We start from the raw sequence: 24,397 nt of genomic DNA on the forward strand, positions 1-24,397 counted from the left end.
ATGTTACAAAAAACTGAATTCTGTGACAAAGATATTGTCAAAAAGAAGTTAACTCAGTGGTTAGAAAAATATACTACTACAGAAATTTAAGTTAACAAATTAGCAGGTAATTATGTATGTATTAGTGTCTGTTATTATTTCCAGTGAAAAATGAAATAAGCAAACAGCTCATATGAATTTTTCTCAAAGATGCAACTTAATTTAACCATTCTTATTAACTAAGTTATAAAATTCCTGCATTATTGGTAAGAATGCTGGTTTTGATTAAAATAATAATCTTTTCTGAACTCTCTTTCAGAATATCTCATTCTAGTTGCCAATTTCTTCATAGCTGAATGATAGAGAATTCTTATTTTTAAAGCATTAATGTATACTTGTTACAGGAGATTCAAGAATTACAGCACCAGGTACGTGATTTGATGTTCTACCTGGAAGCCCGCGACACCTTGCAGAATATGCCTGAATCAACAAGACAAGAAATACAAGATGGCCAAATAGTTGTTGGTGCATCTGCCGGACCAGTCACACCTCGCCATCGGAGCAAAAAGAAGCGTTAATGTGAATTTGAATCCTTCATACAATTACTACTCGGAACAGTATATAAAATAATATGCACAATGTAAAATGTATATAGAGATCAAATATATATAAGTGTATGATCTTGTGTGAAAACTGCAATATTTAAATAAGAACAATAATGACATGAAAAAAATTTTATAAAAGAGTGTGCAATCTGGAAATTCACCTATTCTTAAATTCTGTTGCTATGAACATGTTTGTGTGTTAAGTTTTGTTTAAATAAAATTTATTAATACAAAAAAATACATTACTTTCTCTTTCTCTTGTTAAATAAAGCATTTTGTTTAATCGACGATACCAAATTCTCTGTCTCCCTGGATAAGTTTGATTTAGCCGGAATCTTAGTTTCTTTATCTTCAACATATTTTTCCCTACGCCTTTTTCTTTCTTCCAAAATTGCCTTCATTCCTTCAGTTTCTCTAAAATGGGGATTGGCTGGTTCAATGTTATAAAAGTGAGAAGTGTACAGAGCAGAAAATCTTTGATCATTCACATCAACCTAAAAATAGGTATAAGTTATTTGCAGATCTCTGAAAACTATTACTATACAGTACATTAAAATAGAAACTTTACTACATCAATGTTAACACACACAATGATTTGAAGTATATATGTTCTGAAATTGTGATTCTAACAAATATTATTTTGTCAAATATGTTTATGTAAATCTGAAGAAAAATTCCTATTAGTAAAAATTTCAATGTGGTAACAGCATTAAATATTCATTTATCAATTAGAATTGGTTTATATTTTTAAAAATAACCACTGGAATCTTTGACTACTCTTAATCATAATCAATCTTACTTTTATTGCCAATTATTTTTAGTGTGTAATAAAATTTAAAATATCATTACTTCATTGGTTCTCCTTATGCAGAATTAAGTTAAGAGTACTGTATTTGATGGCATATAAAACTTTGCAGAACGAAAGATATCCTAATTTTATAATGATAAATTTAAGAAACAAACTTTCAAAAAATTACTGCCAATACAATGGACTCATGTTTCTAAGCACTGTTATCCAACTACATAAGTTTCTTCCAAATTTGGTCATTTAGATTGATAAAAACAAAGTAAAAACCTTTGTAAAATTCTGCTTCTCTTAATGAAACTTCCCACCTGCAAATCATCTTAGTAGGTGGAGATTCAGAACTTCATATTTCTGTGTAATTTCGCATATTGTATTAGTTTTAGCATAATTCTACCTTTTTAATCAAATAATAACATCACTACACCCGATGAGAATATCATAAATCACCAAATGATCACCTAAATATTGGGCTATAATATGGCTAATTAAATGATTGGTATAAAGTAATTTGTCGCTAGGGGTAGACGTTAGGCACCATCTCTTAAGTAAATTAATAATTATAAAGAGATGGCGCCTAATGTCTACCTCTAGCGACAAATTACTTTATACCAATTATTTAATTAGCCATATTATAGCCCAATATTTAGGTGATTGTTTGGTGCCTTTTTAATCTTTTAACTAGATTTTATCACTTGCCAACCTCTCAGTTCAGCATATGTCACTACATGCTGAACTGAGCTGGTGTATTGTCATTTTTGACTTCTAAGACAGGGTATTCATAAGCCAACAAGTACAGTACAACAGAATAATACCAATGTAAAAGCACTTAAAACCTTTGTTTGCATTACTTTCAAAAATAATTGTTTACATTAAGTGCAAACTTATTTGAAACAGATTATAACAACATTATTTACCTGAAAATTTTCTAGTTCTTTTGTATTCCCTAATTTTTGTCCTTTCTTTTTCTTTAACTTTTTCTTCTTCTTATTTTTTGTTTTTATTGATTCTTCATTCTCCACTACATCTCTGTCAGCAGTTAATAGTTTCAACTACAAAAGGTTTTAAAGTTAAAGGCTATACAACTTTGAAATTTTTTAAAAGTAATTGATTTACCATTTCTGTTTCTTTGTCATCTGTCTCTCTGCCATCAGACAAACCTAATTTTTTTATATTATAAAAAATAATAATATATTAAAAATTCAATAAAATCACAAGAAATTGTAAAAAGCCGGTTATATATTAAATTAAAATAATGATCTGAATAACTATACAGTTTCCCACAAACAAAACTTCAACTTCTTTCAGCCTTTTTTTGCAGGCTTCTAGAGAAGAAGTGAGAAGAAAAGAGTACATAGCTGCTTCCATAAAATACACAATTTATAAATTTTCAAATAAAATTACAATTTTTTTTGTAGTTTTATTCAATATTCCAACCTATAAAGAAACTTTACTTGTTTGAAAAGTCTATTGTAATTTAAACCTGTTTATTCAGATTGTTATTTTTATGATATTAAGAATTTTTTTTTATAAGTAATGTTACTTTAAAAATAATAAAAAGCTAACCTTCTCTATTAAAATTATTTCCATCTTCAACATTGCTATCTTCTGAATTATCAGAATCCTAAAAAAATAAAATAATAATTTATATAATTTTAGAAATCATACACAAATTAGACATTACTATATTATACCATTTGAAAGACATAAAATTCAAAATACATAATTTTTGATAATGTAATATGTAGAATACATCCAATCATATTCTATTATTTTCAAAAACAGGATATGATTACACATTTTGTACAACATGCTGGCATTTTCAAAGTGTACAAATGAGTATGCAGTGGGTTATATTCCAATGATAAAAACAAATTGAAGTTTACATGACAAAAATACTTATGACAATTTAAAAATAATCTATACCCAGGGTGGCCAAGCTCCTTGATAGTCCGAGCCATTTTTCAAAATTTGAAATTTTTCGCGAGCCGCAATTAAATACGTATTAAAAAGGTATGCAAAAAATTCCAGATTACAAATTATATCCGTAGCAAGAGTGATACAAATTGTTTCCTCCAGAGCACAATGTCAACTGTCCGTTGCAATGACAGTTTACAAATTCAAAATCGGTCTGGAGTCGGTCGATAACGGACGATTACGCCACTGTTTATGTTCGTTCGCGCAGTTTTCGATGAGTCATATCATTCTTAACTTGGACAGAAATGAAATTTGTTACAACGTTGCACTTAGTCTTTCATATTTGTTGTTAGCAATTTAAAAGACATTTTGAAACACATAAGGAACGATAATAATTTTTTAAAATATAATAACACAAAAATGAAAAGGGAACTCAGGTACATCTATTGAGAGCCACAAATAATCCTTCAAAGAGCCGCATGTGGCTCGCGAGCCACAGGTTGGCCACCCCTGATCTATACAATAATAATCTATATAATAATGCAATTACATTTAAGGTAACTTTGTAGAAAACTTTAGTCCCCACTAAAATCTACTCTATTTATACTTATAGAAAGACTAGCAAACTGAAAAGAAATTAAATTCTCATTCATAATGATGATACTCTCTTATATACTGTATTTATTATATGCCAAAATCTCAGAAATTTGGAAAGGGCTTTTGCATGTCTTTCTCAGCACTCAAACAGGAGATTAAGAGACTAGAAAGGTAGTCCAGTAACTGAATTATACTATAATACAAAATTTTCCATTTTTAAAAAAGAATATTTAGTTTAAAAGATTATGTACGGTACCATTTGTTATGAAATTTTATTTAAAAATAATTATGAAATTTTTAATTATTTACAAAAAGGCAAAAAGCCTTATTTTTGATGGGGGAATTGTTTCTAAATCAATTGTAAATGCTAATAACACGTAAAATTTTCAATTAAGTCAGACTCTACTCAAGATAAGACACATGGTCACTCTATCTCTCCACCATCAAAATTTAATAACATCAATGCCCCATGCATAGAAATAACCACACGAAGTTTCAAAATTTTTGATTCATCCAATCTTGAGATATAATAAAATCTGCCTATTTTTCCTCCAAAATTATTTATTAAAATACATTTAATCAATTTGTATCATTATGATAATCAACAATTGTGACTTTCAGTTTTGGCTGTATCTTTATAAGCTTTAATAGCAAATACTATATAGCAATGTTTTATTAATTTTGTTTTCACACATTTTTACACATTTAATAATGTTATAAAATTAATTTCATCTAATTTTGTAGCATTATTAAAGGTATAAAAATGATTTTAAATGAAAATGATTGCAATTTAATAACAATATGGATTAAGAAACTGCAAAATGCATTTTGATATAAAATTAGTCACTAATAATTGTTTTAGAAACATGTCAAAATAATTCAAAAATCTAAACATTTTAAGCTTTTTGATTTATATGTCAAAAATTAAAACTATTTTACATATAATGAATACTGCATATTACAGAAAAAGTTTACTGAAACTGATAGTTCAGCTATTTTCATGACAGATATTAATACTAAAAAAATATTAAATAGTAAATTTTAAATGATTATTTAATTATTTTAATTTGTCTAAATTCTTCAATTTTATTAGTGTGTGTTAATTTCAAGAAAATATAATTCAATTTAAAAAAGAAACCCACACTTTTTTCTACTTATTTTTTTTTACCTTTTGAGTATATATTAATATATAAATTTTTTAAATAATTCAATCTAATTTGAAAAGAGAACTACAAGCAAAAGAAATCATAAAGTAAATGAGCAATAATTATATATAATAATTTTTAAATATGAAGATAACTTTACTTGATTTGATACTGATAATTCTTCCTTTTGTTTTTTCTTTTTCTTTTCTTTTCGTTTCTGTAAATATTGCTCCCAAGGAGTCATTTCTTCAGTTTTTTGCTTTGCTTTAACTAATTCCTTAGCACTTTTTTGTAGACCTAGAATAATTTTATAAATTACAGTAATCAATCTATTAATTTCAAATCTATAAAATAAATTCTATTTTAACTAATTGGTTTCATTATTTGATATAAGAATCATTTCGTTCACATAAGGAGGAAAATAACATTTAAAGAAAATAAATGATAAAAACAATAATTAATTAGGCTGAAAACTACCATCATGCAGAAAAACTAATATAAGCTTTTATTATGGAATTATCATCAAGCAGCACATTTGATTGATAACAATGGTATTATTTACAGGTAAATATGATGTAGACAATTAAATATCTGATAATGCATTTCATTTACGGAAGATTGTTTTTTCTTTTCATATGCTCCACTTTCAAAATGAAAGTTAGTTATCCATGAGTAATGTCATCATGTGATTTAAACACTTTGGCACTGTGTATGCACAGTAAAAAAATGAGTGTCTAACTCACATGGTTACATGTGATTTAGACACTCAAGCTGGATGTACTATCATGCACATCAGATGCAGCTGATCAATACTAAATAATCATCATCAGATAGTTTGACATCATTTTCTACAAAACGGCTTGATGGATGAACACAGCAGCTGAAACATAATAGAAGTTCCCAATTTTTCTGAAATTGTTGATTAAAGGAATTTAGAAAGTACAGTGTGTCACACTTAAAATTGGCCAAACATCAGTGATGTAAATTTTGCAGGGAATATTTAAAAAGAAAAGTATATGAGACCAATCCCCAAACTATAAGCAAACTGAAGGAAAGCACTCACAAAAACACTGAAGCTATCAACATCAGTAATTTATTTAAGATCAGTCTGAACATGAGTACTGTGAACCTTTGTGTATGAGATTGTTTGTATACAAAAGTGAATAGATGCACAAGGACATCATTTTCAGCATCTTTTGTAAGTTTCTATATATGTTTTCAGCATCCATCTTTGATTTATTCTCGTTTCTTTCTGTCAATTAGCATACAAATAAAACATAGTGGATATCAATGATGTGAGTCACATGGAAGTCACATGATTATGTGCTGGCTTGACATGATAAAATTGCTCAAGTCACACAGCTCAAAAGTTTTCAAAATCATCTTAATACATCATTATAAAGATAATGATAACTGCAAGAAGAGAAAAGTTTAAGTAGTTTAACAGTATGCTGGAATTCAAATTATTTATCAATGCAAATGAAGACATGAGAAAATATCAGCATAAAAAATTTTTCACTATATTGGAGTATCATGCAGATGTAATTTGAGAAACTGATTTTATAAATTCATCAACAATTTTATTATCATGACTATCAAAACAAAATGTTTTTCAACAAGCATATTCAAAAATTAAACATTATATCTTACCAGGTTCCCAAGTGATTTCCAATTCCATGTCTTTATCTTCTTTATCTCCTTCATTTCCCAAATTTTGCAGAAGTTCTTTATACTTTTCAACTCTAGTCTTTTTTGAAGAGTTTTCATTTATTTCATCAATTTTTGAAATGTTTTCTTCAATAGCTGATTAGTGCCAAATAAAAAAATATAATTTAATATTAGTTTTAATTTAAATTTGAAGGATAGAGATACAATTTTGTTGAAAAACACATTTTCACCTTCATCTTCATCGGATGAGGAAGATGAGGAAGATGATGAAGCTAGAAAGGCAGATAAATCAACATTCTGTGAATCTGCTTCTTTTCCTTTTTCAAATGCACTTCGCATGGCTCGAAGACGTTGGGGATCAGTTTCATCCCACGTCAATCGTACTTGTATTTGTTGTAATGCGGTTGTTGTGAATAGAGATGGTTTGTAATTAGACATGTCAGGGAGTGATGTTGCCATACTTGATGGTTCCTATCAAATAATGAATATTAAGACATTAAAATGAATAAAATAAATACTATTGAATTTTAGATTAGTAATTTGTTACCTGTTCAAAAGTCATGTCGTCCGGTACAAATCGTAAATCTAAAGTGACTGCACTACTTTCATACTCCATCCCATCCAATTCTTTATAAATCACAGAAGCTGTTGCAGGTGTATCACAATCTACAATAGCAAAGTAATACTTTAACCGACTAATCTGATATTGTCTCAGTTTCTCCCTGTGATACGCTGCACCCTCTTCTGTCACTGTTTCATCCTCTTCATCACTCTGCAAGACTTTTTCTACCAATTCTTTTGGGCCATTTATCTCTTCCTCCTTCATTCTTTGCATTCCATATTCAGATGGATAAATCTAATATATAATATAAATAGCTTATTTTTTTATTCACAAAAATGCTACAGAATACAGAATATTCAAATTATGTTTATTGTTATTGGAGATAAATTGTTATACAAATTTAAAAGTTATCAAATAAACATTAAATAACAAAACTATATTCTTATAATTCAAAAAATTTATACTATTAAATCTTAATGTTCTTAACCATTTGATATCATATTCATTTGGTAGAGCAAGATTTGAATTCAAGAACCATATACAAACTTCTGATGCAAACCGGAAGTCAAATTATTTCAATTCAAAAATTTTTCCCTGAAAGCAGTTAATAGATTATTGGCACAACTCTATTGTTAAAGGAAGAGTATGATGTACAGGGGCAACACACTACTAATTTGAGATGGAGAGAATATATTTTAAATTAAATAAATTAAAAATTGCAGCCCGGCATTAGTGACAATGTCATAATAAATAATTGCTCATAATATATTTAATTTTAAACAAACACATTTATTATCATTCATATATTCTTTTCCAAATGAATTGTTCAAATTATATAGAACCTTGATTATCTGTGGTTCTGTATTATCTGAGGGAAATCTATAAGTGAATATACTAATTTTCTTACACTGTAATTAATAAAAGAAAGTTTAAAATGATAATATAAATTACAAAATGATTTGTTTGTTACTATTTATCATTTAATCTCAATGTGAGACAAACCATTTATACTACAACATAACCAGAATAACACATATTTTTATGCTTAAAACTACCGTATGTACAGTATTAGCTGTATAAATAAATGGTATAAAAATTGTTGTTCTTTAACTGTTGTTCTTATGGTATAAAATTGTTGTTCTTTACACAGATCACCCATACACCCCTTTTAAAAAGTCCAAAAAATTTTAATAAGTAAATCAGATACATTGTATTGAATACTTTCAATTTCTGGTACTGACCAGAAAGGTCTATCAATCCAGATCAAAAGTTGAATTTTTTAAACAGACATGTTATTTTTTAATTTACATTTGAATTAAACTCAAAAAATAAAACAATTCTGTCTCAAACATTTTTTCTGAAACCACCTCCATTTTTCATAAAATGACCTTGAAAGTGTGATGCATGAAAAAAAATAATACTGTAAAATACATGTCTGAAATGTAAAGATGCAATGGCTAGTATTCATTCAAAACATTTTTATTTGACCAAATTTTCCACTACATCTTATTTACTGGTACATTATTTTTCTGCATAACTGTCTCCATTGTCCAAACAGTTAAGTCTGGGTACTAGCTTTTGTATCCCAGTACTAGCTTTTGTATCACAGAGTCCTAGAATTCTACCACTTGCTGCCAGAACCACATTTCAATTTCATGTTTGATCTCATCATCATCATGAAAGTATTGTCCTGCAGGATAAAGAAACAAGTGTAGTCACTGGAAGCAAGGTATGGTCTGTATGGTAGATGGTCAAAAACTTTCCATATGAATCATTCGAGAAACATTTTGGCGACAATCGCTATGTGAGCCTGAGTGTTCTCATGATGCAGGTGGACACAGTTGTCAACATTCCCCTCCGTTTGTTTTGAATGGCATTGCAAGATTTAGCAATATGCAGCAGCATTAATAGTGGTGCTAAGAGGGATGAATTAAATCAGAAGAATGCCTTTTCTGTTCCAGAAAACAGAAGCCATGATTTTTTTGCTGAAATTGAAGTTTTGAATTTATTGGATTTTAGGGAATGCATTTGGCACCATTGCAGTGATTATGGCTTGGATTCAAGACTATGGTGATAAATCCAGGTTTTATCACCCATCACAATGTGGTTGAGAAACTCACCTGTGTATGCATAGCATGTGATAAAGATGAATACAAAGGCCATCCATTTCATTTTATGTTTATTCTTTAACATTTTGGGTACCCAGCATGCACAAAATTTCCTGGACTCTAATGTTACAGACACAGCTTCATGAAGCATGGACTTAGGCATTTCCAGAATGATTTCTTGCAATTCTCTTATTGTGAGATGCTGATCTGCATAAATTGCTTCCTCAGTTCTTTGAAGAAGTTCATTACATATCACAGACAGCCTACCACTAATATGTTTGTCACGAATATTGCATGGCACTAATTTCTTACATTTTGTCGATTCATAATGATTCCATAAATAGAAACGATTTGTTTGTGAATATCCACTTGGCACTTTCACCTTTTGCATTGAGAAAACATACAACAGAGTGTACTTCATATTTGGGGATATTCTGAATTGGCATGGTCATTGTAAACACATTCTACCCAAACCAGACTCACATAGCAATGACAAATGACTGCAAAAAGAGTGCAAAAGGTTCAAATCAAATCAACTATTGTCAATGTATGCATTAAAACATTAGCTTCCTGCTTATACACAATGTATTTTCACTTTTTGGACATGCCACATATATAACATGCCAGGATTAAAGTACAGTAAGATCCTGCTTAACACTGTCTCACTTAATGCAGATTCGATATAACGCGGTCTGCTCGAAGCCTAAAAAAAGCCCAAAATTTATGCTGATTTAAATTATCATGGCTCGTATATAATTTCTCGATTCATATATAATATGATTATTTACAAACACAAACCAATCAACAAAAAATGGCAAAAAGGTGTGCTTTCTTTAAATCTATGTTCGTTTGGTGCAATTTTGGAAAAAATATAACATCATGAATGCCATAGGAAATATCGGCTTCGCTTGGCAAGAATTAACTGATAAATGCATGAACGAAGTGTGGAAGACGTTATAGCTGAAGGTATCCAATAATTCTCGATGAGAAGAGCCTATTGCTGTATCGTTAGGTTGACCAAACTCAACCTAATCGATATAGCAGGACTAGGAGATATAGAAGAGCAGGATATTGAGGAGTTACAGCAGGTTTCTGGTGAGAGCTTTACCAACAACGACTTTCAAGAACTGGCAGAACATGGAATTCATGTGGAACTGGAAAATAGAAATTCTGAAAACGAAGAACCCAAAAAATTTCTCTACAGATTTCTTTAGTAAAAGTTTGGTAAGATAACCGAAATCGTTGATGAAATTGTAGCAAATGATCCAGATTTTGAAAGGAGTGCAAAAGCAAAACAAAGCGTTTTGGATGTGATCTTCTGCTACCGACATTTGCTTAAGGAAAGAAAAAAGCAACAAATGAAACTTCCCGATTTTATTGCAAAAGAACAAGAATTTCAGAAAAGTCAGGACTTTCGTCATAAAAAATAAACTTTATATTTCTGTGTGCATATGTTTGTGTTTTATAACATATATTATTATACAAATTAATATAAAAATAACTTAAAATTAAAGTAAAATTTGTTTATTTTTGGTTGCGTGTTCCCCTATCCCTATTTACTCTGTTAAAATTGCCTCATTTAATGCTGTTTCGATTAGCACTTTGTTGTCTAGGAACGCATCCCGCGTTAAGCAGGGTCTTACTGTGTAAGTGGCTGAGAACAATGGAAGGATGTAAACACTAAGTCGCCCCCAGTTGACACCATGAGTGACCAATATGGTTATATCTAAATTAGTTAATAATTGAGGTAGAACATTAGCAAAATTTCTTCTAGATGGCTTACAGAATTGTATTTGTTCTCAAAAATTAATCAGTCAATTTTGATAAACATTTTCCATTGATTGCAATGAGGAATCAAAAAATGTAATAAAAAATGAGGTTCCATGACTTCATTTTTAAGATAAGTGGAGTCAGAGAGACAATGTCCTTGCTCTCTGATATGATTGAGTGTGCCAAATGAAAATTAGGGGGGGCATAAATGAAAAAACAGCATTGTACTAACAGAAAATAGGTACAAAGAATGAACAAAACAATTAATAGCAATTGCTTTGTTCTTGCCTCTCTGTTAACAAGTACAAAGATCATCTCTCTATCTGGCCAGTGTAAGGATAGCCTCTTCTATGGTGGCAAATGCAATGATTGTCTCTCTTTTTGGCTCTGCCGTAATTCTATTATGATATGACAAAGTAGCACAATGTCCCTAGTTAATTAAGGTTATCAAATATGAGAAATTCTCTCTCAAAAGAGCTAGTATTACAAATACTACAATAATAGTATACCCTACAATAATAGATCAGACAGCAAGATGTGATGGCATAAGGTAAAGAATACATCCTTTAATAGGCAGAGGATCCCCACATGCTGCAATTACACTAGCAACCCTTCTGGGCATACTTTCAACAAGGTTTTGATACACAGCTAAAGGCATTTGTGTCCATTCCTGCTTCAAGAATGTCGCCAGCTCAGCTGAGATTTCAGATGTGTTTTCCTGATCCATAAGCGTTGCTCTAACTCGTTCCACAAATGTTCTATTGGGTTTAGGTCAGGACTCTGAGCAAGCCAGGAAAGACGGTTGACATCCATATCTTGATACCACTACTTGACACAGGCTGCAACACAACATGGAGCATTGTAGTCCTGGAAGTAACATTCATCCATTCCATAAAATTGCCACTTAGGTAACAGACATTTGCCTGGCATTCTCAAACCCAAACATAGCCATCTGACTGAAAGAGCGTGTAGCATGACTCATTACTCCATAATACAGTTTTCCAATAGTCAACAGACCAGTTGCGACATTGCAAGCACCAAGTGAGTCTGCTAGCTCTGTTGGATGGGGTGATGTTTGGTTTGTGTGCGGCAACACATTCGTGGATATTGAGGGCGTGCAGTTCTTCCTGCAAAGTATTGGGGTGCACCGTAACCCCTGCTGCCTGTTGAAACTCACTGTTGATGATTTAGAGTGGTTTCTTGCTCTACAAACCTCATGCTTCAGGACACACTGATCTCATTTGGTCAGTTTACGTGGAAAACCAATGTGTACAGTTTGTGTCCTAACTCCTGTAGTCTTCCACTTCTTCACATCATCACCAACAGTTGACCATGGCTGTGATAATTCTACCGCAATTGCACGAATAGACTTGCCACTAATGTGACAACCAACTATAACATCTTTTTCAAAGTCACTAAGTTCCTTTCGTTTCGACATATTTTCAGAATTTCACACAGAACTAACAATGTTACCACTTTGCTTATCATATTAAACGTTATCAGATCACATGGGAGCACTGGATTTGGATAAAATCTGACATGCAGTCAGATTTTATGCAAATCCACCGGTGTTCGGTCCATTATTGTAGGGTAGTGTATATGCCTTGCCAGGGTATGCGATGGCTGACTGAGTGCCTTGAGTGAATGTTTCTGGCCGAGGGTGCAAGTGTGTCCCCAATTGGCACTGTATTAACCATTCATGGTTATACATTGGGCTTATACATACTGGAAGAACTGGAAGAGGAGATCAGACCAAAGGTCCAGGCAGTGTAACTGGCAATGCATCCGCACGGTAAGTGGGAGTTGCGAGTTTGAGTCCCACTTTGGGCCGATTCTTTTCTTCCAGTTTATTCTAAATTAATTGATTAAATATTATAATTATTAATTTTAATGCAAGATGGCACATAACACCTCCCTCTAGTGCCAAATTTATTTGTAATTCATAATTATTATTTCCAAAACATAGCCCGATTATTTACAGCAATTGTGGATGTCTAAGAGCTAATATTATTGAAAACAACAGGCATACAAAAATTCTTGTTTGTGCCAGAAAAAGGATTAAAAGTTATAGAAAAATAGAATTCAAAAAATAATTAAACAGTATTTTAATTAATTATGTACAAATAATTATGGTATACTTAAAACCAATTAAACACATAAACAAGTAATATTATAAATGATAATTAGCTTACTCACTTTTACAGATTGAATAGCTCCATCTGGAGGTTTAAATGAATTCAGAAGTACTAAAATATCTTCTGCTTTTATTCGATCCCAATTCATATTGCAGACAGCAATTCTTTTAGTTGGTTTTTCAATCTCAGGTGCATCATTATGTAATTCTCCCCATTTGTGATCAAATTCATCATCATCAACTAAAAAAAATATTCACCATAAAACAATCCATAGCTATAAATACAAAATAAAAAGAATTTTCTATATAATACAAATAGTTTACCTTCTAAATCACTTTCTTCAGAAGTAGTGCTACCAGATTCTGCTCCTTCAAAAGAAGGAACCTGAATTTGTCTGGATTTATCTAATTCTTCATCAGTTTCTTCAATAGAACAATTAAAATATTAATCTATTATTTTATTATTTAAAATTCATCAATAGAACAACATAACAATCTTATTTTTATTTATTTTTTATAATTAATGCAAAATTTTATGAACAATTTTAAATAATACGATACTGTATAAATACGATAAATAATTTGTGTTTGGATTAAAAATTACTGGCACAGTTTCAAAAATACCAGATCAATACATTTGTTAAAGTATATTAATCAGAAACAAAGTATTTTGTTGAGGTTTAGAAATGTTTTGTTGAGATCATCATTGTGCTCATTTAAATGAAAGTTTCATTTTCTATCAACAAACATAATCTGAAGTGTTTAATAAAAAAATTTATTTATACAATAACTTTATTCACAATAATGTATGTATATACAGTAGTTAAATCATCAATGATTGATCTGTCAATATATAACTCTCAAAGTATATTGGTGTCCAAAATTGAAGCAAGTTTTATACAGGTTGTGTACAAACACAAAACCAGTGTAAAATCAATACCATGAAATTGAAAATATGAAATGATTTACATATAAGCTGAAACTTATATGTAAATCAGCAAAGTGCCATTCAATCACAAGATCAATGGAAATGAGGAACATTAGCAGCACACCCATGTGACAAAATATAATGCACTATATATAAAGTCATTTATGACAATCAATCATCTGCTAGGACTGCTAACAGGGAGAAAGTGTTCCTGATGTAGCTTCTCAGGTATGCTTTAGAAAAGGCATTTGGATGACTCATTATGATGGAGTTCTTCATTTTGTCATGTAATAAAATTCATTTCTGAATTTTGTATAATAGTGTATTGATCAAACTGGGATCATAACATTTCAAAATGAATAACTGTATATCATATTTCATCTAGATAAAAACCCACAATGCTAATAACAGTCTCAGACACTACTTTTCATTACCTATAGTAGATTAGCATTTTAGCTGTAATTATCAAGGACTGAAAATGAAAACCCGAAGCCTGATTTAATACAAGTACTGATTCAAATTATTGACTAATTTGAATCAGTCTAATTGACTAATTTGATGTAACCCATCCATACATTACTGCTTTTAGACAATTTTATATTAATAAATTTTATACAAATAAAATAATTTTCTTCTTATTTGTCCTATCTATATATTTTAAAACAAACATAACTTAATTAACACACTTCCCATTGATCAAATTCAGCAAATGAAGTCTTAAATTAAACATCATGATCCCTAGATGTGCAAAATAATATAAAAAATGTGAACATATTTTGACTTTGTCAAATTACTAACAATTTTTGAAGTGTTATGTGATGTGTTGTTAGAATTTTTTGCATTGTATGATAATTTGAATCTTAAATGTTAATCATCTTAGTATGTATATTTCATTGAAAAATATATAACTTCAAATACATGTGTAACATCTATATTTATAAAAACTTTTACATTTTGTCATGTGACTATTTTTGCACATTTTGACATATATTTTGACATTATTGCAAGATGTTTAAAATGTTGAATGTATTGCATATAATGTTACATGTTTTATATTATATATTAAAATTATTTAATGTTTATTAAAGTTTGAATAACAAACTATTGAATAAACATTGGAAGTTCCAAATATCTATCAGTACATATGTTCTACATTGTTGCGAAAACACAATTTGTATGAAATTAATGTTTTGTTAAATATCTATATTAAATTTGAAGTCAGTAAGTTATTATTTTATTTCCTTTTAACAAGTGATCATCACGTCTAGTAAACATTCAAAAAAAAAAAAAAAAAAGTCATAGTCTATCTTCTATATTAAGTTGTCAACCTGAAATAACTGTAAAGAATTTCAGGCACAGTATATAATTTGTATTGTTTGAGAAACTTCAATCTAATATCACTCTCAATTTAGTGCCAATATTTTACGTAAACGAATGGCAAAACTAAATCAAACTTTGACTATCACATTAAATACATATAACCTCAATTTGTTTTTGTTTCATATATAGTTACGATATATAATGTACTGTATTTGGAGTGATTATGTTAACACCATATTATGCCATAAACATAAAACTGATTATAGTTTCCTATAAGAACTAATTAGTCTAGAACAACACCTATATTTCTTATAGCAGCAACACTAGTTATTCTTATAGGAAATTCAGTAAATTAAGTGTCACAATACAGTTCCAGGATTGATTATAGAAATGTATACTTGATATTTTACAGAGGATGATTCAGAAATACACAAATTTACCTTCTTCATCTGTTTGTACTTTTTCTTTCTCATCTTCGCTGCTACTAGTTAATTCGTAAAACTTCTTCAAATTTTCAGTAGAAGTTTCCTGAATCGATCGTCCTCTCTTATCGACAAATTTCGTTTTGAAATTATCATCTGTAAACATGGATTGAAACCTTTTGTCGATCTGAATCTTCCTGTCTTTTTTCGACACCGGTTTGAACCGCGGATCTTTCCAAATATTAGAAAATCTTTCATCTTTTTCGTTGTCCATTTTGTTTTCTGAAGACATATAGAAGTAAATATTAAGTAATCATTCAAAAACCATTTCTTTAAATAATAATAATAATTGCTCTATTAAAATCAAAGCTATAACATACCTTTAAACTACTTAATTACCAAATTCCAAACATTCATTAAGAATATCGAGATAATTTTCCTTTACGTATCTTAATACTACATATATGGCATCATATTTTTATTAACATTCATTTCAATTAATATTTAAAGTTCGAACAGCACATTCACAAACCACGTGTACTAGCTACCGTATGCTAACAGATTATTTAAAATTATTATAAAAATATCGCCAAAATCAGGCCCAATATAAAAAATATATTTAAAAATAAATAATTATATATATATATATATATATATATAATTATTGTATAAAATATATANTTGTTATATATTTATTTTATTTCTGATTTAATATATGTATAAAATATTATATATATATATAATATTTTATACATATATTAAATCAGAAATAAAATAAATATATAACAAAAGTTTTACACGAAGTACAGACATACAGTATAGCTTTTTGATGACCGTATAGCCGAGCGGTCAAGGTGGCAGCCTACCGCTCTGGGGGGACCCGGAATAGAATCCGGACGGGTCGAAAAATCACCACCCGGCCGGCCCATTGTGGCCTGGCCGAACTCACAATGGGCTTGCTAAAAGAGGCCCTCTTAGTGCCCACAGGGCGGAGAGTTAAAAAAAATAAAACATGTAGCTAGTATCAGCCTACTGCTTTGTAGAATCGGGGATTGAAATTCCCGGAGTTTTTCAGATGGTTTACTCGGATATATTAATCCCGTACTTCATCTGGCCGTCCTATTGTGAGGACCAATTTCCAATAGGCTTGTTAAAGTCTCTTAGTGCCCGCAGGGCTAATATTTATTGTTGTATCGTCACAATGTCGGGCTGCAATTTTTAATCATATTTTTAAGCCACAATTCAAGACCTGACACACGCAAACCTTTCATACGCATGGCGTTTCGAAATTAAATTGAAACTTAATAATTATTCTTACGAATGGAGATGAAGCTGGGATTATATTTCTCTGACAATTGCGTGTAATGCATGAAACTCTGAGCTTTCGAACATATATTTTAAATGAAACAAATTAACGTCACAACAGGTAAATCCGACAGAGCGGAATGCTTCCGGGTCGGACGTAATCCAGAGATGCGTTATTGATCAGATTTGACCATCAGCTAAAGAAGCAATTGCTTGTGGTGTAGTGGTTATCACATCCGCCTAACACGCGGAAGGTCCCAGGTTCGATCCCTAGCAGGCACAAGGTAATTTCTTTTAGTCTTTGGAAAGTTTGGCAGATTTTTTACGTGAATCTCCGCTCGTCATTCCGTAGACGGATCTTTTCAATTTATCAGCAAATTCACCGAAACGCACCTCGCCTTCCTGCAAAACAGTTCCATACTTTCTTAATTAAAGTCGCACGAATTGGTAAGAATTGTGTGACTGTGCCAAGTGCGCCGACACCGAGTCGAAGATTGCTTTCTACGATGATAGCCGAACAGCGAAAAAAGTATAGGCGAATGCCCGGCCGACAGCAAAAAATCAATTTAAAACAGAATTTGTTACGTTCCCCAGGTGAGGCTCGAACTCACAACCCCGGCATAACTCACAAGTACTGCTTATAAGTACCGTGCGCTAACCAATTGCGCCACTGGGGACGTGGTTTCCAAGACACGCTAACAATTACAAGAACAAGCATTTTCAATTGTATCGTTTTTTTTTAAATTGTGTGTGCAGATTATTTGTTTATGGACATAAATTATTATGTGAAACGATTAATTCTACAGCTGAGATGTGGTGAAAGTTATATTTTGACGCATTAGGATAGACCAGTGGTTCCCAATTAGTTTTTCCTGCGTACCACTTCAAGAAAGAGCTCAAACTCGCGTACCCCTTATAGCAGAAATTCATATTAATCCATACTAATATTATAAATTCGAAGATAATGCTGTCTGTCTGTCACCTTTTCACGTCTAAACCGCTGAACAGGTTTTAATAAAATTTGGCACAGAGATAGCTTACATGTTGGAGATGGACATAGGCTACATTTTACTGCGAGAAAATATCTTACTCCCACGAGAAAATTCGATATAATGCGGGCGAAGCTGTGGGTAGACAGCTAGTGATCAAATAAGTTTTTTTTTACATTTATTACCTTTAAAATACAATTCTAATAATAATGAAAATAACATAAGGTTATTTAATTTTAATGCGACAAATGTGCACGATTTTCTTTGCACAACTTTGTTAAATCTGGTTGCTTTTTAGTCAGCTTCAGTCTCGAGTCATCTTCGAGTTGAAGTCGGTGACAATGTTTAGTTATCCTGTTTGTCACGGCCGAAAATCCGCTCTCGCAGAGGTATGTTGTGCAAAATGGTAATAAATATGTTATTGCCGCTTCGCTGACACGATGATAGTGATAATTGTACAATTAACAAAATTTGTATTAATTGTACACGTTTTGTTTCTTGCGTAAGAATTTCATTTAGGTATTGTCACAAATGCATTTTTTAATGAAATTTAGAGAAAATTTTTAGTTATAAATAAATGAATTTGTGCATTCGCCATCATGCTGTAAATTGCCGAATTTTTGATGGTCCCCCCATTATTTTTTTGATTGCTTAATCTCATGCATTTAAATTTTAAATCGACCGATTTTAGATTGCCGCGCGTACCCCTTCACGCAATTTCGCGTACCCCCAGGGGTACGCGTACCACTAATTGGGAACCACTGGGATAGACTAATAATACACACTGAGAGAATTTGCAGTAACTGTTGTTTGCAAACGTATGAAAGTTGGGAACATATGTTCTTTTACTGTATCAAATTTGAAGCAAATAGAAAAAACTGGAAAGATATAACTAATTTATCGCGTTTTTCAAAAACTGATTACTTTTGTGTACTGTATTTTATTTTGTGTTATCCTATGTAATTAATTAGTGAAATTTTACTAATTACAGATTTACATAATATGTATAGATATGATTATTATTGTGTGTTATTGTGTAGTACTAAGCAATTATATTAATTTGTTAAATTGCACTAACTTCAGTTTTTATGTATTGATACTTTAATCCCCTTGTAATAAACTAAGGTTCATACAATAAAGAATTGAATTGAACTGAATATTCTTAAGAAGATTAAGTTTAAATTTAATTTCAAAACGCGATGCGCTTGAAAATTTGGCGTATGTCGGGACTTGAATTGTGCCTTACAGCGCAACAGGTAAATCCAACATGGCGAAATGTTTCCGGGTCGGAACGGTGGACGTATTCCAGATATGCGTCATTAATCAGATTTGACCATCAGCTAGAAAAGCAAGTGCTTGTGGTGTAGCGGTTATCACATCCGCCTAACACGCGGAAGGTCCCAGGTTCGATCCCTGGCAGGCACAAGGTAATTTTTCTACGTATTCGGAAAGTTTCGCGGATTTTTGCACGATTCTCCGTTCCCTTTTACAGTTTTGAGCCAATTTACCGAGACGCATTTCACTTGCTTACAAAAACCTCCGCGCTTTCTTAAAGTCGCTCGAATTGGTAAGAATTGCGTGACATCGAATCGACGATTGCTCGCTATGATGAAGGCCGAACAGCTCAAAAAGTATAGGCGAAAACCGGACGACCATTTCAACTAATCGAGGAATAACGAAATGCAATTAAAAAAAATTGTCACGTTCCCCAGGTGAGGCTCGAACTCAAGTACTGCTTATAGTACCGTGCGCTAACCAATTGCGCCACTGGGAAACGCACTTTTCCAAACACGTTAACAATTACCAACATTTTCGTTTGCGAACGCGAAACGATTCCGAACGACGCTCGCGATAAGCCAACTTGTAATAAGCAGGTTTTCGACGTGGCCGATCATTGGTTTGACGTCTGGACTATACTCCACATGTCAATCACATCAAACTGTGGTTGGCAGAACGGAATTGGGAGGTCCTGCAACATCCTTCGTATAGTCCAAATTTAGCCCCCCGTCGGATTTTCATTTATTCGGACCTTTAAAGAAATTTTTCCGGGAAAACGCTTTGCAGATCGGGGGAAATTGGAAGACGCCGTTCTGGACTACTTCAAGCGACAGTACCGTGAAGCGATGTTCAAACTAGTGTCACGCTGGGATAAATGTCTCAACGTTTAAGGCGATTATGTCGAGTAATAAACAAAAGTATTTAGTTTTTGTGGAATGTATTAAATATTTTCTTTATTTATAAATGTTAGTGATTGTGAATTAACTATATTAACTATAAATGTTTCAAAAACAAAAGTGGCGGTGTTGAAGAAGGGCGGTAGACTATCGCCCAAAGAGAGATGGTATTTTAATAATCAGCCTATATAAGTCGTTTCGAATTACATATACCTGGTAGTATTATTTTCGTGTTCCGGACAGTTTTTACAGGCTAAAAAATTATAGTATCCGTAACGCTAAAATGGCACAGAGTTTTATGTGGCCTATTCTTTCAAAAGCTAAGATTAATTCTGCTCATATTTCTATAAAATTTTTTCACTCAATGATTTCATCCGTAAATCTAACCATAAAAGAATATGCTGTAATTAGAGTAAATGTAAAGAATTTAAAAAGATTGAAAAAGAAAAACTGATTGAAACAGATGATAAACCGAAATCAATGTAGTGATGTAACGAATATTCGGTTACTATTCGGCCGAATAGGTGTATACATGTGCTGATCTTTGTAATTATAAATTGTGAATACATGTGACTAATATTTTCTTTTTTATTTTGTGCATGCTATAAGTTATAAATAAATAGAAACAAACAACACTAACCCGATAACATTAAATCTAAATACCAAAATGACTAATTTACTGTGTTTTTATTTCTTACTCCTGTTTTTAGGATTCGGTATTCGACGAATACCGAATATTTAATCACTATTCGGCCGAATACCTAAAAACAGGAGTAAGAAATAACAAAAACACAGTAAATTAATCATTTTGGTATTTAATGTTATTGGGTTAGTGTTGATTGTTTCTATTTATTTATAACTTATAGCATGCACAAAATAAAAAAGAAAATATTAGTCACATGTATTCACAATTTATAATTACAAAGATCAGCACACGTACACACCTATTCGTTCGAGAATCGTCGCACTTCTGAGGGTCTGACCCTGCCTATCCTTCTTTTTAAGTGCTCGTCTTTGCTCTTCCCTTTCTATTTCCTGTATCGCTCTAGTCCACGTATGCCTATGCGTACATCATAATACGCGCTCACGATACTTTCGATTCGTCACTTTTCCGTCGTAGATTTCCCATTTTACAATACGCGACTCATAGCCTGGTGATAACGGAGAAGAGAGAGAGATAGGACGTCGGTATAAGTCAGAGTTATGATTTCACAAATTCGAGACAGCTTGGTAGCCCGAACGGCCCCAGGCTTTCGCCCGTGCACGCTAAGTGACTTTCATTACAAGCATTTAGCTTTCCGAAGTCTATGACAACAATTGTTTGGCATTGACGGCCGCGAATTTCGCGCCAATAAGCTGCCTCGACTTGTTCGATTATGTTATCAATTCAATTTCATATTTCTTTTCACATTTTCACTTCGCGGTCTTCTCTGTTCTTTTTCCGCTATTTATACGTGTAGGTCATTTCATTGTTATCCACATTTGATATCATTTATCACATACTGCCATGACGCTCGTGTCTGTCCGCTACAACTGTCAAGAATTAACAGAAGCGATTGGCGAAGCGTAGTGACAGAGGACCAATAGAGAGCAGGGTCCTTGCCATAATGCGGTTTGCGCGCCAATTTTCGTAATGAGTTAATCAAGCCGAATAGTTTGGCCGAATATACTATTCGTTGCAACACTAGAAATCATATAATTCGTTACGTGCCAGATGATTTCTTCGACGTGCCATATGTTCGCCACCTCTGCCCTAGGCCATCACTGACGTGCAATTAACTGATTGCCCTGAAGTCAGCTATCATCAAATGTCATGGCACGCCACTAATCAAATTTGTAACATTTCTTTATTTTAATAACATATATCAATAATTAAAAAAATATTACGGTATCATCTGTTCACATAAGTTTGTTTTTAAAATTAAAAAAAATATTACGGTATCATCTGTTCACATAAGTTTGTTTTTAAAATTAAAAAAAATATTACGGTATCATCTGTTCACATAAGTTTGTTTTTAAAATTAAAAAAAATATTATGGTATCATCTGTTCACATAAGTTTGTTTTTAGAAAACTGAAAGCTCTGAAGCAGGGATTTAAAAATATATCACAGTTATCGATATCAATTAAGTACTGTATATACATTTGGCACACTTTTCATAATACATTATTTTCTGTATTAAATGAGTTTTATACATTTTTAAAAACAAATAAAATGAATTAATATATTGAAAACATTAAACAGTAATAAATTAACAAAACAAGTTTTTCTAATTACATGTTAATAAAATATACAGTAATTCAACAATCAAAGAGTAAATTGGAAAATAACTTTTCAGTTTACATTATTCACAATCCTTTAAATTTTACTCATTTCTTAAAAAGTTTTTGGAATTTGGAAGAACAAGACATCTAAATTCATTCCATCTTTTTTCATATAAAAGTTTGACAGTCTCCCACACAGAATCAAATGTTATTGCACATGGAATATTTTCAGGTTTAATACCAATCCATGCAAGTGATATTTTCCAATAATCTATTAATTCCTCTTCACTTTTTATTGCAATAAAATTTATGTTTTTAGTATGCACAGCATGTAAATTTTTCACTTGTTTTTGATTCATGTATACAACATCCACTATAATTTGCATGATATCATCATCTACTTGGACATATCCAACAGTTTCAGTCACAGCACACATTCTTCCACTGTTGATAAAAACAGTAGCCAGTCTGTGATTTTGACACCTTTTAAAATCACTGTTGCAATTTAATTTTCCCAATGTTTCTAAATCCTCACCATCATTTTGGTATTCTTTCTCATTTTCTTTGGTATTTCTCTTTTCTTCTAGACATTCACTAGATGTTTCAATTTCTGTCAATAATAAATAAATATAATTTTTATGTATAAAAAACAGAAACAAAAAAACTAAAACTTCATTAGAAAAGATAATATTAAAATCAATAAAGTATTTATTTAAATCATCTTTACAAAGAAATATGTTGAATATAAAAAGTAAATCAATGTAATATGTAGTAGAAGAAGGCACAGTGTTGGAGTCACCAATACCAACTCATTGAGGTTATAGTACATCCCAACAATTGACACCTACCAAGCAGTAACACTCATTACTCAAAATTAAATGACAAAATTAAAGTTGAAAATTGCACAATCATTCAATCATAATACAGTATTTAAAAATTTATTATATCATCATCATCATCTTTTTCTACTAATACCCAAAGGGTATTAGCAGAAATGGTGAAAAATCAAACTTTCATACTACCATATGGAATTTTCTTTTCTTTACCTTTTCTCCAAACTCTCCTATCAAGTTTTTAACCTGCAGTAAAGTTAAATTCCTTTCCTCAAAAGCTTGCTTAATACTATCAATCCACTTTCATCTAGGGTGTCCCTTTAGTTTTTCCCCTCTGATTTCAGAGAAGAGAAACTATCCAAATAGATATTTGGCTAGTTTCTCTTCTCCCATTCTTTCTAAATGGCCAAACCACCTCAGATTAGCCTCACTCTTGACTGAATACTTAGAAAATTTACAAGAAACTTTAAGTGGGCAAATAGTAAGTGTCCTCTTTCATAGCCTCTTCTTACACCATCAGGAAATAACAATTTCACAGCAGAGTTGAACTTTATTTGGAAGCTTCTCATTTGCCTTACAATCTTCCATCTGCCAGTGGCAAATATATTTATAAAAATTATGCATTTGATGAAAAAGTTTTTTGCTGAGATAATAGGTATAAACTTAAAAAATTACAAAAAATTTTTAGCAGACAAACTGTAAAAGTGTCCTCTTTCATAGCCCATTCATACACATAGTCCCTTCATACACTTTTACATTTGAAACATTTTTCATACAGGAAGAAAGGAGGACACTTTTACAGTAAAAAATTATCATGAATTTAAATTCATAATTTTCAGTCATCTTGTATCTTTTTTAATTGTCTAATGATTGCT

The 24,397-nt window shown here is 31.4% G+C and overlaps 3 protein-coding genes and 3 non-coding genes across 7 annotated transcripts in view; 3 read left to right on the plus strand and 3 right to left on the minus strand.

Moving 5' to 3' along the window:
• Window positions 1-810, plus strand: part of LOC111623652 (BRCA1-associated protein-like) — a 38,104-nt gene extending 37,294 nt beyond the window's left edge. The window contains exon 17 of the mRNA XM_023366312.1: window positions 384-810. Coding sequence (XP_023222080.1) covers window positions 384-557 — 174 coding nt within the window. The 3' untranslated portion in view covers window positions 558-810. The remainder of the gene's footprint in view (window positions 1-383) is intronic.
• Window positions 729-16,510, minus strand: LOC111623654 (ESF1 homolog). Its single transcript, XM_023366313.1, has 12 exons — window positions 16,338-16,510; window positions 15,976-16,239; window positions 13,612-13,710; window positions 13,350-13,528; window positions 7,261-7,569; window positions 6,944-7,184; window positions 6,696-6,848; window positions 5,206-5,342; window positions 2,953-3,010; window positions 2,503-2,546; window positions 2,304-2,438; window positions 729-1,078 (listed from the first exon to the last, which is right to left on the minus strand). Exons 2-12 carry the CDS (start codon window positions 16,229-16,231, stop codon window positions 827-829), a joined length of 1,863 nt encoding a protein of 620 aa, XP_023222081.1. The 5' UTR covers window positions 16,232-16,239; window positions 16,338-16,510; the 3' UTR covers window positions 729-826.
• Window positions 16,511-17,471: 961 nt separating this feature from the next.
• Trnav-aac lies at window positions 17,472-17,544 on the plus strand. Its single transcript has one exon. It is a non-coding gene; the product is annotated as a tRNA-Val (tRNA).
• A 304-nt stretch (window positions 17,545-17,848) lies between these two features.
• On the minus strand, window positions 17,849-17,939 carry Trnai-uau. Its single transcript is given in 2 exon segments — window positions 17,849-17,884; window positions 17,902-17,939. It is a non-coding gene; the product is annotated as a tRNA-Ile (tRNA).
• Window positions 17,940-19,603: 1,664 nt separating this feature from the next.
• Window positions 19,604-19,676, plus strand: Trnav-aac. Its single transcript has one exon. It is a non-coding gene; the product is annotated as a tRNA-Val (tRNA).
• Window positions 19,677-22,367: 2,691 nt separating this feature from the next.
• Window positions 22,368-24,397, minus strand: part of LOC111623656 — a 29,373-nt gene continuing 27,343 nt past the window's right edge. For both annotated transcript variants that reach the window (XM_023366321.1, XM_023366320.1), the window contains one exon: window positions 22,368-23,299. In XM_023366321.1, the coding sequence (XP_023222089.1) occupies window positions 22,791-23,299 (509 nt within the window). In that variant the 3' untranslated portion in view covers window positions 22,368-22,790. The remainder of the gene's footprint in view (window positions 23,300-24,397) is intronic.

Source organism: Centruroides sculpturatus, unplaced genomic scaffold, assembly GCF_000671375.1.
Source record: "Centruroides sculpturatus isolate CEXI.00-Female unplaced genomic scaffold, Cexi_2.0 scaffold176, whole genome shotgun sequence".
In the NCBI taxonomy this organism is placed as follows: domain Eukaryota; kingdom Metazoa; phylum Arthropoda; class Arachnida; order Scorpiones; family Buthidae; genus Centruroides; species Centruroides sculpturatus.